Genomic DNA, 14,768 nt, shown 5'->3' with positions numbered 1-14,768 from the left:
AACAGCTGTAGCCATGTAGGCAGCAGTAAGCAGAGCTGCATCCCTCAGGTTACATGCCCTTTCCAGGACTGTTAATCCCTTTAACATTCCTGGGGATTATTTCCATCCCGACAGGACGGTAGCACAGGCTGCCTGCAGCAGTGCACAGTCCTGACGCAGAGGGGCTCACAGGGCAATCTACCACCAGGAGACAAGTTAATCCTAAATAAATACTCTGTAAAGGGCATCTCCTCCTTGTGAGGGAAAACCAAAAAGCACCAGCAGCCAAAGGAAGCATAGCCCAGCTCCAGCCGTGCCCAAACCCTCATGTCCTTGGGCATGAGCCAGTCCTTCACCTCCTCTCCCTCCTCCTCTTCCTCCTCCTTTCCAGGAGCAGGCTAAAAGGTTCCTCCTTCTTCTGGGGGACTGCACAAAAGCCACTCGGCACCCCAAGCAGCACAGCCTGTTTTACACTCCTGGTAGAGCATATTTAATATATATTTGCAGCATTCATGCTTTCAAAAACATTTAGTGCTGCACCAAAGCTGCCTGATATCCTGTTTCCCAAAAAGATTGCAGCTGAGCATAATCAGAAGTGGAAACAATTTGTCCCAGGATAGCAGAGTGATAATTTTATTGCAATGCTCCCAGGAACTGGAGGATTTATAAGTATTTCCAGGTGGTCTGAGCAGGAATTTGGGCTTTGCTGTAGGCCAAGATATTAAAATGTCTTTTTTGTCCTCCAGTCAGTCCCACACCCTGGGGCAGGAGAGTGGCTGGTCTCTGGGCCACCTCAAAGATGCTGAAAATTCCCTGTGTGGTCTCCTAGAAAACTAGTAGAGACTGGAGGCTCATTTCACAGTACAGTTGAGAGAGGAGATAAATCCATGTGTGACATCCAAATACCTGCCGTGTCCCTGGCATCCTCATCCTGGCAGTCTTGCTTTTTACTAACAGAAAAGCAGCTGGAAACATACCTTCTCTAGAAAGCCTCAAGCTTCTAGAAATGAGGAAAGGGAAAATACCTAGAAGCAAGCAAAAGCCTGAGTGTGTTGAAGCAGAGTTACTTTTTATAAGCAACACTCCAGAGCAGACCTATTTAAAAGGTCACACTGTCTTCCTCAATACAGCAGAGGGTATTAACATCCACATGTATTTTTTTGTTTATGTCTTGCCAAGAACAAAATAAAAATGTCCAACACCTTTTGCTGATTTATGATGGTGGCCAGGGAGGTGCCAGAGCAGAGCCTTGTTCATTGATCTATGGCTGAATAATGCAAAAACAGACATCCTGCTGTAAATCCACTGCAGAGACCTGGCTTGATATACACCTCCAGCACCATAAATAATGACAAAAAGCAGCGTGATAGCACAGTGTCTCCCTTACACAGACATGCATTACATCAGAGATGATAGATCTAATCCCCGACAAACATTTTGTACCAGGTCCTATTTGCCAACCTGCCGGAGAAAGGATGCCCCGTCCTTACCCCCAGCATAACCCCAAGCTGTGTTCCAGACACACCGGTATTTTTATACTCTCATTTTTCTTTTTCTGTTCAGTGCAAATGAAGACATTCCTTGAACTGTTCCAGGCTGAGGGCTTCTGAAGGTTTAAAGTGCTTTTCTTGTAGAGAGGTTCAAGACTCCTTCCAGTCCCAGTCAGGGCTTTGACTTTGTCCCCGGGCTAGCAGTACAGACACCCGGGGAAGCCTCGAGGTGGGTGTCTGCACACCCCTAGGCACACCTAGTGCAATGAAAACCAAGCACAGAGGTACCTGCAGTTTACTGAGGCAAATTGCACTCCTCATGAGGACTTTCAAATGCTGGTTTAACAGAACTGGGCCAGAAAAGCTTCCCGTCCATTTCAGTTCCTCCCACTCCTTCCTTCTCAGTTTTTTTCTTAATTTGTACTAGTTTAAGGGAAAAGTTCCCCATCTGCCTTCAGTAAATAGGTTGATAAATTGCTGCTTCTTTGCAAGTCTCGGTCATGCAAAGTTAAATTGCTGCAGTCTGGAAATAGCCACATTAGCCCATCCAAAACCTCCAGGCTCACCACAGTGCTCCCTCAACATGGCACATAAGAGAGAAGGGGGGCCCTTCCCTGATCATCCTGGGTGTCTGGGGAAACACCACAAGCCCCGACTGACGGCCTGGATGACACCACTCCATGGGGTGTACATTGCTGGGTGTTAAACCTATGTGGATGTGGGGAAAGCCTGCCCAAGCAAATCTCCAAGGATCTGGGTCTTGGAGTAGTGAAGAAGGGACTCCCACTCCCGAGTTGCAAAAGGAAAAACCATACATCGTGGAGGCAGGGGAGAACAGTATTTAATAAATAACAGTGCTGCACCAGTGCCCCAAAAGCCAGCACAGCTTAGCAGCAGGACCTAAGAGCTAATTGGTCCAGAGAAAAATATCAAAGTCACTTGAGTTTCAGCCATTTACACACTCAGGTTGGTCCTTCAGGCTTGGTTGGCTGCATAATCCTTCCACACTTGCTACTCACTGCATTATCCCCCAGCAGAGCACATCAGGTGGATTTAAGATAGACAAATCCAAGATGGACATATCCCAGCCCTTCTCCTGACATGCATTAGGATTTGGTACCAACACATAACCAAGTGTGGGCATCTGTGTCACTGAAGGCAGCTCTGGACTAAACAGGAACAGCAGGAAAGGGCAGTGGGATGACACGGTGACACTGAGTCTAGTCTATTAACACAGCTTCCAAAAACAGTGTTTCCATTAAAATAACCTGGCATTTTATTGAAGTTACTCCATGGAGAACCTTTTTTGTTTGAAAAATGAAGGTATAGCTTTGCCATTTGAAATAGAAGTTCAACCATTTCATTCATGCCATAACAAACCTTTGCCTTTGTACCTTCCTTCCTTCCTTCCTTGTCTTTTCTCTGCCTCTTCTGTGAAAAAAAAAAAAAAGTACAAGAAAAAAAAGAAGCAATTTTACCCCAGTGAAAATCTGATATGTTTTCTCATTGTTCAAAACCTGGCTTTCATCTAACAAAAATTAGCCATGAAATTGCACTGCCTTAACCTTTGGCTGTTCTTCAGTCCCTGCATCTCTCTGGAAGGCAAGGCTGAGCTCCCAGTTTTCAGCCTGGGGAGTCCAGCCCCACAAGGGTTTGAGTCAGCCTGGCACTTGACACCAAACATCAAGCCACACCACCTTCCCTTCTGCCAGCAGTGATGTGTGATCCTAGAGGAAAATAATGTGATACAAAACATCACTGGTTCCAACTTCCAAGTGCCCTTTAAATATGTACCGAACTATTCACCCCAATTACACTCCTGTAATGGGCTCTGATTTGTTTTCCTTTGTTCCCAAACCAGTAGGGCACTGGCCACATTAACATTCAATGAGAAGTTGTTTGATATTGAATCTTTTCTTCAGCAGTATTATTCCTTACACAATTCTGTTTGATTGCAATCCACTTCACATTTTTAAGTGCTTACTGACTATGAAAGAATGACCTAGCCTGCTTTCTCTTGGCTTTTTTATTGATTTCTCTTTTTAAAAGGTTTTACTCCTTTTATACATGAGATTGAAATAAGAGAAAGAGGCAACATTACTGAACAACTGTTTTTCTTCCAGCTCCATCAACCCATATAACTTCACACTAGGCCTCAAAAAATACTGTAATAATGAGACATTTAAAGACGTGAAGCTGCCTACACCCTTTTCCTGGGATTTTTTTTGTTCTTACTGGTAAACTTCCAAATTGTTCAAGTGAATAGTCAGGAATAAATTGCTCTTTCTGAGCCCCTGATTAGACCATACAGTGAATAATTGGAGGTAGACCTACTGTGCTCCTCATTTAAAGATGCAGCCCACCACATGTAGTTTGTCTTACACCTTGTGCTTTGCACTCACTTTGTACAGGAGTTTTTTGTAAAGAGAAAATGTAAAGGACTTGGAAAACATCAACAGTGAACATGCCCTGTGGTTTGCCTGAAATCCAAGCTGCCATCCCTTCCAAAACAGTGGGGTCTTTTTCTTACATCCAGAACATACAAATTATTGCAGCATGATCACAGACTGCATGGGCGAAAGATGCTTTTCTTGGCACTGGACTCAATCCTGATGAATAGGTCAGCAGGATATCAGCAAAATCTTTCCTTGACAAGAGGTTTCAGATACAGCAGGACTTCCTCAGGCCAGTGTTTCAGAAGCCCCTTAAATCCCACAGTATCTTCTTGTGTTATGTGACCAACAGCCTCATCCAGAATGCCCAAAGCAGCAGCTCAACACAGTCCCCATCCATGGCTGCTTCCAGTTTTAGTTAGACCTGTCTTACATTAATTAATCCTTGGCACTAAATTCTGCAGCCACTGAAGCGAGTGGCTGGCAAGTAATTTAAGTGATCTAATTAATATGTGTCTCATCAACGCAAAGGGAGTATTTTTAAAAACCTCTAAGAAACCCACAGCAGCACTTGAAGGCATGTGCACTCAGACACTGACATGGGTGTCGAGCAGCCAGGAAAAGCACCAGATCTTCTCCTCTGTCTTGCCCAGGGTTCTCACACCAAGCAGAGTGAGACTTCTCATGCAAACACCTCATTTTTTCTTCCAGCATCGATGTACACGGAAATACAGCGGGAGCAACCAGATGGTGGGAATATCCTGACTCACCCAGACTACATAGATGGAAACCCAGACCTCATCAAACCTAAAAAGCTCCTAAATCCTGTAAAAGCCTCGAAGAGCCATCAAGAGCTGCATAGGGAGCTGCTGATGAACCACAAAAGGTAAGAGGAGGTCACAGTCTGCCACTGGAGCAGTCCAAGAGGTGCTGAGCTGTCAGAGCTCAGGAGCTGAGGCACAGGTGCCAGTGACAGACTGCAAGCTGGAAGGGCAAGATAAATCCCCTCACTTGCAAACAAACACAGTATCCTGTCCTCTTTTGCTGTATCCTTTCCTCTTTTCTCTGATGTGACCATTTCTTTTAAAAGAAAAGCAGAACAAAAAGCCCCTGCTCTGCCATCCTGAAGCATTGGCTGGCACTTTTTAGAGTCACAAGTACTGGGAGATGCAAGGCATCCCCACAGCCCCTTTTTGGTGTCCCTTGGAGGTTTTCTGGTTTTTTTATCTCCATCACTGATGTGCCAAGTCCCCAGCAATGTACAGCATTCCTGGGCACTTGGAGGTCAACCCAGAGGCAAGAAGAGGTGCAGGCTGGATGCAGCCATTGAAAGCTGAGGTAGCACTGAGGTGAGATCATCTGTACAAGAAGGCCACTCACCAACTCCCTAAGTATCAAATGGGTAAAGACAGGCTAGAATTCATATTCCTGACTTCCTACCCTATCACCCCAATTTAACTCTTTTTTTAACAACATCAGGAAAATCATACCAATGATCAAGAAGCTACAACTGTATAATTCTTTTGCGGCAGCTGTCTGAACATCAGTGCAATAAAATCATATTCTGCTCAGAGGCTTTTATTCACAGCAAGAAATCTGCTGGCTTTATATTGACATTTTCTGAACACCCTGAAATACCCTGACACAATAGCTCTTTGGCTGCCTAATTAAAAGGAGCACAGCCTCTGTTCTAAAGGACTGCAGTCATCACAAGAACCAGACACGTATATTAATTCAGTGAACAATCAAGCCTGCCAGCAGGGTGCATTAATCAATACTGGCACTGGCTGGGCTTGGGTTTGATTCGATTTTCCCAGAATCAGAAGAATTACAGGGACCTTTCTTTGGCAGCAAGGCAGATGTCACTATACCAGCCAGATATTTTTAAAAGTTCCTGGCTTGAGAGTGACCATCTCCTCCCTAGTGATACTGCTCAGTTTAAAGGGTCACCCACCAGCACTGGCTTTGATCTCGCAGAACATTATTCCGGTCTAACCATGATGAAACAAAGGAACAAGAAATCCCTGTAATGGAAGCAGCAGAGAAGAGTGGCAGTGAAGGAGGTGCAGACCCTGTGGCATCAGAGATGCACTTCATACTGGCAAACACAAAGCACATCATCTCTTTGTGTTCCAGTTCAGGGCCTGCCCCCGTGTCCCATCCACGTGTGCCACCAGGTACTGGCAGGAAGCAGCTCCACCACAGCCATCCTGCACCACCTACCATGTGGCCCCTCTCAAGCATCAGTTTCTCCCTGCTCTGGCTCTGACCTCCCAAGTATTTTTCAGCAAATATGTGAAACAAACCCTACTGCAAAAAGTAATCCATTGTTGCTGGTTTCTCATCACTCTCAAATCCACCAGTTTTGCTTCCTGCTAAATGTTACCATAGAGGGAGAGACGGGAGAAGGGGAGAGAGAAGGAATTATGACTTGCTCCTGTTTCTGCTTTGGTTGGTTTTTCCCCCTCAAGCAGCAGGGAGAAGTAACTCAAATCAGCAGCTCGTGTAACAAAATCCTTATCTTAGTCAACACCTCTGGGCACTAACAACACAGGCTGATTAAATCAAAGAATAGCAACAAATCTGCAGGCAACATTGCAAGTTGTGTCTCCAGGAAGCCAAGGCAGGTTTTCCTTCTCTCAAGCCTTGGGAAAAGTAATTTTGCAGCATCCAAGTTATTCCTGCCTTCAAAAACCACCATGAAAGCTCTGGGGCCAAGGCTATGGCTGCCTTCACTAATGTTGCTGTGAACTTTGTCCTGTCATAAAAAAAGAAATTACAATGGGAATTATCATTAAAAGTGGTACTGGAAGGGTGCAAGCACTGGGCCCCAGGCAAGCTGTGACAGTGCAGAGGTTTGCTGTATCTGGAGAGGATGGTTCCTCTCTCCTCCCTGCCAGTTCAGCTTCTCGTGATGTGAGTTACCACCTCAGCACCTGCCACCCTGCCAAGAAATCCATAGCCCATAGGGTTTGATACCTCTACTTTCAAATAACCTTGGCCAAAACCAACCAGCCTTTGGTCAACAGATACTTCCTGGTGCTGAGGAGGAACTTTACGTTAACAGCACTCCGCAACCCCCTGCACCCTGGGCAAGCCCTTAGCACAGGCATGGGAAGGTCCCCTCCTCTCTCAACACAGACCTGTGCCCACAGGAACACCAAACACCACCCAAAACTACTCTCATAACTATTTCAGGTATGGCAATATCCACAGTGTGAAGTTTCTGAAATTTGTTCAGGGAATGCCTTCCACCTTTTTACCACACATTTATGCCTTGCCTTCATGGCCCTGCTGTGTCTCCTTTCCTGTGATCCCACCCCTCCCAGAACAGGGGTTGAGATGCATCAGGTGGCCACAGGGGAGTCAGGCACCTGTGCCATCAGCAAGCCCTCCAGCTTCCAGGAGAAAAGGACAGTTCATTTCAGCCTCTTGATCCAAACTATCCATATCAGCAGGGGCGTCGTCTGCCCTCAGCTCCGAAGCAAAGCTTCAGATGAAGCAAAGCTTCAAAGCTTCAGATGGGATGCGCGGGGAGGGAAGGAGCTGCCAGGACAATTACTGCAGCCCAATGACTACCCCTGCTGGTGGGAAAAAAATCGTCATTATTGCACATGTTATCGACGCCGCTGAATCTACACCTGACACCGTTAAAACGAGTAACAGCAGGAGCCTACGGAAGGTCTCGTTTTCACAGCCGACACAGAAAGCTGTGGTACCCCAGTGCAATGGGATCAGCAGAACTTCCAGCACCACACGTGCCATACACGAACAGCAGGCCACCCCTAGCAGGCAGCCCGAGGCACCATCAAATACCCTCAAACCTTGTGGATGGATTTGTGGGTCAGGGCTGGTTCGTGGATCAGCTCTCCCGTGTTTTCATTTAGGACCAAGACAATTTTTGGGGTTGCCAGGCTGGCAGTGGTTATACCTCAGGTATAGATGCTCTGGCCCTCATTTATCTGCTTTTTATCCACAGAGGTTTGGGCGTGGAGAGCAAGCCAGAGCTGCAGCGAGTGCTTGAGCACCGACGGCGAGACCTGCTCATCAAACAGAAGAAGGAAGAGGAAGAGGCAAAGAAATTGCAGTCTCCTTTTGAAAAAGAGCTATTAAAGAGGCACCAGAGGCTGGATCAGGTAGAACTGAGCTTTCAGCCACCCTTGGGTTATCCTAACCACCCCGACATATGGCAGAGGGGAGACGGGCAGGCTGAGGCTCAACCCAAGGTATAGCACTGCTACCCCTCCATAAAACAGGAGCCAAAATACATCCTCCCCTGCTGCCCCACACAGCTGCAGCACTCTCATCCTCACAGTGGGATCCACCATGTTTGTACCACTTCGCCCAGGACTCCCACTACACACCACTGCCCTGGGTCTCCTCTGGGTCCCACACAGTGTCTGTGGGGCATTTTTTCCCCAGTTCAAAGAACCCTAAACTTCATGGGGGCTGTTGCAGCACCCACGACAGGAGGGCTCAGGATCCTGCAGTGTAGGGTGAGAGGCTGCAGAAGTGCTGGAAGAAACATTGCTGCAATCTCACCCAAACTGCTTTGGGGAACATTTCCTGTACCCTGGCCAAAATTCTGCCTGGGGAAAGCGATATTCACTGTGCACTTGACAGCAGCACAGCCATACCCTAGGTGGTCTGTGCCTGCCCTCTTACCCAAACCAGTGCAAGCAGTGAGCAGGCTAATTACCACTGAGAATGAAGTCATTGCCTCTCCTACTTGCCCGTATTTGCACTGCAAATGGATGAAACCAGTTTTTTTAATTAACAACACAACAACAATGTCCATCAAGCTGAGATCACTTGAAAATCAAAGCCTGAAACTCTCAGAGAACAAGGAATATGAAACAAGGTGGTTTATGGAAGATCCATAAAGACTTCACATATAGAAGTAAGGCAGTACAGTTACATTCCTCACTTTAGACAATACCTAATGGTGAGAGCTTTCCCAGGCTCACAGGCCTCCTTTGCTGGGAAGGATTCAAACCTTTTCCTCCCTCTCCCATACCAGGTCTGAAGTGAAGCCCTACCCCGCTTTTTTGATGGAGATGTTCCTCCCTGGAGGAAAGAAAAAATTAATGTTTGAACAGGACAGAAGGAGAGACTAAGGGTGAACATAGGTCTGATGTGATGGCTTGTCAAAAGAGAGCCACCACATGTGCACTACACACTCATTCAGCTTTCAATAATAACTGGACCCAGCAATAATGAAGCCTCCTGTTTTAACATAGCTGATGCCCTTTTGTCCTTTCATGTGCACAATGAAATCTTTCTTACAGCTGGAGAAAGAGCAGGAGAAGCAGGAAGACCATGCACCAGAATTCATTAAAGTCAAGGAAAACCTGAGAAGAACATCAACCGTGACAGGAGACGAGAAAGCAGCATAGCTTCTGCCAAAACCCATCAGGATCCTACCAAGGCCAGCGCCACCACCCTCACTGAAATCTCTGTACATGGTGGACATTCCCAGCCATGCCACCGGGGCTACTTGCGGTTATTAACACTTGCTCCAGTAGAAGGCACAGAAAAGTTTTTCCCAGACCAGGAGGGAATCACTGTGGAAAAAGTGCAGTATTCACCAAAGTACTCACACAAGTGGATGCAGAGAGAATGGTGTAATTTTCCCCCCAGATTGTGGGTGCACACTAATCACCAGCTAACTCTTGGTTAACTCTAGAGACACAAAAAATATTTAAGACAGGGAAGTCTGTGTAGGAACAGTTTGGAGGACTCCTGCTTCTTCCTGGAGGCAGGTTTGCCAGGCACAAGGGGACAAGAGGGCAGCTGCAGCTCTGGAGAGCCTCCTAGAAACCTGGTAAGTAAAAGGGACAACCTGTGTATTACTGAGAACAGCCCAGGTGACCCTAATGGCTTTCCCAAGGGTCACTGGCTTTGCACCAGTGTGCCAGTCAAGCCTGGCTGAGGCTGTGTGTCTTGGCAGCACACCTGTACTATCAGAAAAACTAACCTCTGTGTGCCCTTACCAGTACAGCACAGGCAGGTGCAGCTATACTTCATAAGCATCTTTAAACTTATCTTTCATCTTTCAACATCTTTCAACGTTTGAAAGTGGCTTTTTAGGCAGTTCTGTGCTCAGGCAGAAAATACATTGGGCTGTTCGATCAATACCCCAAGTGGAAGGCAAACGCTCTGTGCAGAAAGCAAAGGCTGCGTGTTCCCAGCATGGGTGTCCATGGAAGCATGCAGTGACCAGGCAGCAGATCCCTGTGGATGCAGCAGACAGACAAACTGCTTCTTGGCCCTGCACTACTGAGCTTCATCCCCTTGCCCAGGAGCTGGACATGTCCTATCATAGGGACCCACAAGAAATGTCCTGTGATGGAGAGGGGGTGATGTGGTCATGTCCCACCACTGCCAGGCTGTCCTGTTAACCACCCTGCACGCAGCTGGTGCCTGTAGGCACCAGGGGTTACAGGGCATGTAGGTCCTAATGCAAAACTACTTGTCACTGCTTCTCATCCCCTTTTCCAGAGGTCAGATCTGCCTCATTGCAGTTGCCACATTGCAAAGCTAAAACTCTTCTTGCTGCTGGTATAGCCAAGCTGAGGTGGATGGTGCATTTGCACCATGTATGGACAGAGCCTGTCACATTCAGGGGGCACCCATGCCCTGGGATATCCACATCCAGAACTAGAAGTGTGTTTTCAGGAATATCTCAGCTTCTTGCTTCTCACATCAACCCTGATAAAAAGCCTGAACAGCATAACTCACCAACTGCCTTTGGACACTGGCTCTTGAACGGCCTCAGTGGACCTCCTCAGCTGGGCAGGTAATACCTGGTTAATCAACATTTACTATTCACATCTTCAGTGGATCTATATGTAACTTAAGGGAAACTGGGCATTTATACATATTTATTAAAAAGTTACTAATCCATTCTCTAGTCTCCTGGTCCAGTGGGATGTTTCATTTCAGAGGGCTGTTGCTTGACCTGGCAGCTTGAGTAAAATATCTGAGCCACATCACAGGTCAAGAGCAGTGATACAGGTATAGAGCTCCTGTGACAGACTGGACTATAAAGGCCCTTAACTCAGCTTCAGTCCTTGAGCACCCCATCTCATGGCACTGCCTTTGCTGTAGTTTTTAAGGCCTTTGCTCATATGCTTATTCTAAACATGATTTTATTTCAGAAATCCAGTGCATATTGTCACTATGGGTCAAACAAGATTTGAAAGGATCTATTATGTTATTTACAACTGTGAAGCTTTTTATACAGGTTATGATTAAAACCATAAGGAAGAAGCAGCATCCAGTATTTTTTCACGGGGAAAAGAAAGCCAAATTTCTCCAAGGATAAAAAGGTGTTGCTAAGGGTGCTTGTATATAGCTGTAACGAATCCTGCATGATACTCCATAGATAACATCGGTGTAAGTAACAATCCAGAATTACTGTGCTGAGGTTTTGTGAGGAGTTATAGCACAGATTAAGTAACCTTGATCAAAGAGCTCAAAAAAATTCAGCAAATTAATTTGTAATTTTGCCACAGATGGAAATGCACTCCAGGAGAGGCAATCTGTCGCTCCATATGCACCAATGAAATCAGTGTTATCAGCTCACCCAGGCTGGGACAGGGGCATTTATGCAAGTCCTTGGGTGGGAGCCATCCAGTAAGGTCAGCAATGAAGAGGCAGAAAGGATTTTGCTGCTCTTCCGAAGTATTCAAATATTACCTGGAGGGCAAAAATAAATCAAGGTGTCTCCCTTTGATGCAGTGTCCACGAAGCAAAGAGAGGGGCTGCACCCAACACGGTCCATTGTGGCTAAGGGGTGTCTGGGTCATTTCCAGCAGGTGTCCCGAAGGGCAAGGGAGGGCCAGGTCACGCTGTCCTAATTCAGTCGGGGCTAGTAGAGTGACAGCAAATCCTTCCAGCAGTGGAGAGACAGCAGAAAGCCCCGACCCAGCTGCCGACCCCGACCCAGCCCCACGGGCTGTGAGCTGGGACCCGCCAGCAGGGGCAGCCAGCGCAGGCAGCATCCTGGGGCACACAGCAGGGCACACAGAGCTTCAACCCTGACCAGAGCTCCAGGCTCCACCCCTGGGAGATGGTACATGGGAAATGATCCTTCTATTGTTGAAGTATTGGCTTAAACATCACAGCATTTTCCAGCACAGCTCTTCTCACCCCTCTGAACTGATAACCCCCGGCTGGGCTCAGACACAGAGCCCGTACAACTTTCATTGATGCTCTTGTGCTTCATGGCACAGCAGTGAGGAGGTGGCACCCTAAAAAAAATCAGTGTAGGCATCACCAGGAAGATTTTGGGGTATCTTTGTGTCTCTATTTCTTTTGCATTAATTTTTTTCCTATGCCCCTAAAGCACATTCCTGAATAAAACTGGTGTATCCAGAAGACACAGATTATCAGAGTATTGATGGAAGACAATTTTTTGCACTGTGTATGTTGCTTATATGTGGTATATAGTCTGTATTCTGTGTTGGTGCTTATACATTTATATAAAACTATATGTCATGCACCTCTACTGAATTAACTCACAGTTTAATGTGGACACTTCTGAAGAAATAAACTAAATTATGATTGCATATTTTGCTCTTTTCCACAAGGAACTGAAAAAGCTCCAAGGATACAAACAGACAACAGCCAAATAAACTGAATGAACATAAAAACCAGTGAATTCTGACACCAATTCCTTTGTTAATGTTGTGTTAACTTGCTCACCAATGAGCTCTTTTCATCATCTGCCCCCAATACTGCAACCAGTGCTTATCCCCAGACATCATCTCAATTTGATGAAATTATAAGGGCACACAAATTGTGAATCAGTCTTTGTGCGCTGAAACTTCCAATCTGATTTCTAACTGACTGTGGATGCCCACCTGCCTGGCAGGGTAAAATCCACACAAAGCCAAGGAAACACATCCTTGGTTTTAATTTAAAAACACATTTTTGAACTGACAAGTAATTCTCACACCAACGAGCCTATTTTATTATTTTTAAACCTTTTTAAAGTTGCTTTAATATGAACCAAAGACTACAAATTTAGTAGATAAGAAAAAGAGGTGATGCTTCACATGTGCAGGTCACACATACCATGGTTCCTGAGAGCCAGGACTAAAACTGAATGCAGTGAAGCAAATGAAAAGGACTTCTCTGTCACATTAGCAACATCTTTATCAGCACAGATGCCAACATCCGACTCAGAACAAGGCAGAGGTGGTGCTTGGATGCGTTTCTCTGACAACAGGTATCTGCTGGGGTTGCCACACTGAGAGGTATGTGGTGTTCCTGACCCTCCACACCCTGTGGCACTGGTGTGCCAGTCAGCTCCTCACTGGGGGTGAGATCTCATTTGCTTAACCTGTTCTTCAGGTCAGGTTTCCAAAACATCGTCCCACCTCTTTGATGCTTGTAATAACAGCTCCCTTGCTACCCTACCATGGCAGGTTGTGTAGTTCATTTCCTGGCATAAACCTTCCAAAGGGACAAATCTTCTCTAGGCCTTTGGTTAGACATGAGACATGGGCACTCACACAGGGCTTTGTATAATGCTTTATCAACCTTTCGTAGCCCCAAGCAGCAAGGTTTCAATGGGCTGTGCCCCAAAACTCCTTACTGTGATCACACACCTCCTTCCATGCATGGATGCCAATGGTAGTCATTCATTGTGACAGTTCCTCTTCTGTGGAAGAGAGTAAGAACCAATCACTTCTGCTCTTTAAAGATAGTAACCTTTTAGCTATGCTCAAACTGCTCCATTGCCTGGAATTTCTCTTACTGCCAGAGTTTTCAATACCAGCTTTGCTCTTTATCCAGGTCATGCTGAGATCTCTTCTCCTATGCACTCACTCCTGAAGTGCTCCTAGATAATTTGCTGCAGTGAAATTTCCTGTCAAGGAACACTTACATTTTACTGCCTGATTTACTCCTCATGACTGCCTCAGAAATGGCAAGTTCTGGTTTTCTTCCTCAAGCCAGTGGTACCCTCAGACTGGCCCTGGCTGAACACTCCTTCTCGGGAATTTGCCTCTGCCTATCCTATGTATTTCTCCATACTTAGATCATTTCCCAAAATGACCTAAAACTGCCACAGACTGAACGGTTTTGTGTTGATGAAAGCATTATATGAAGCCTTGAATTTCCCATGATACTGGCAAGATCCAGCCTAATTAAAATGGTCAAAAATGCAAAATTATCAGCACCATAATAATGAGGGTGTGTTCCAACACACCATGACCATGACCAGGTGCTCTTGTGGGTTTTGTTGGTTCTCATCACAGCCCATGAGATCTCTGGGTATCCACAGGCACTTGGAGACCAGCTGGGTGTGCAGCTCCGGTGGCTCTCCAGCTCAGATCTCACTAACACAGACTGGCAATGACCTACTCAGGCAGCACCTGAGCCTGCCCAAATATAAATCTGCATGAACATCAGGTTGCAAAGAGATTCAGGGACAGGCTTTTTCCAATCTGTCATCCCTCACCCTCCCTTCAGGAGAGCCAGACTCACTCGCTGAATTGCAAAAAGCATTCAAGAAGCACAAGGCCAAGCACTTCTGACTCCAGAAGAAGGAAATGTAAGAGCAAATGGAGAAATCCCATGGAGCACTTCAAAAAGATGTACTGCCTCCCAAGCACTCATGACCCCGAGTCACTGTGGGATGTGATGCTGTGCAGTACGGACCAGAACATGGCACATCCATAGGACACCCTGTCGCTCTGGGAGTGTGATGGAGCACAAGGCATCTTTAATCTACCAGTGATCCCTAACACACCTTCCACTGCCCGTGAACCACTCACTGCATTGCAGTCGCCTGCTCTCATTGACTGCTGCTCCTCGTGGCTGCCGGGCTTGGTTCAACAAGGCTTAAAATTAGCGTTACCCAAAACTACATCCAATTCCCCAACCTTTGCTTAAC

The 14,768-nt window shown here is 46.3% G+C and overlaps 1 protein-coding gene across 2 annotated transcripts in view; it reads left to right on the top strand.

Moving 5' to 3' along the window:
* Positions 1-12,522, top strand: part of FAM107A (family with sequence similarity 107 member A) — a 29,340-nt gene extending 16,818 nt beyond the window's left edge. For both annotated transcript variants that reach the window (XM_010390173.4, XM_010390174.4), the window contains 3 exons: positions 4,574-4,748; positions 7,842-7,998; positions 9,151-12,522. In XM_010390173.4, the coding sequence (XP_010388475.1) occupies positions 4,574-4,748; positions 7,842-7,998; positions 9,151-9,258 (440 nt within the window). In that variant the 3' untranslated portion in view covers positions 9,259-12,522. The remainder of the gene's footprint in view (positions 1-4,573; positions 4,749-7,841; positions 7,999-9,150) is intronic.
* Positions 12,523-14,768: the final 2,246 nt, after the last annotated feature.

Source organism: Corvus cornix, chromosome 12 (assembly GCF_000738735.6).
Source record: "Corvus cornix cornix isolate S_Up_H32 chromosome 12, ASM73873v5, whole genome shotgun sequence".
Taxonomy (NCBI): Eukaryota; Metazoa; Chordata; class Aves; order Passeriformes; family Corvidae; genus Corvus; species Corvus cornix.
This window is presented reverse-complemented; position numbering and strand designations above follow the sequence as displayed.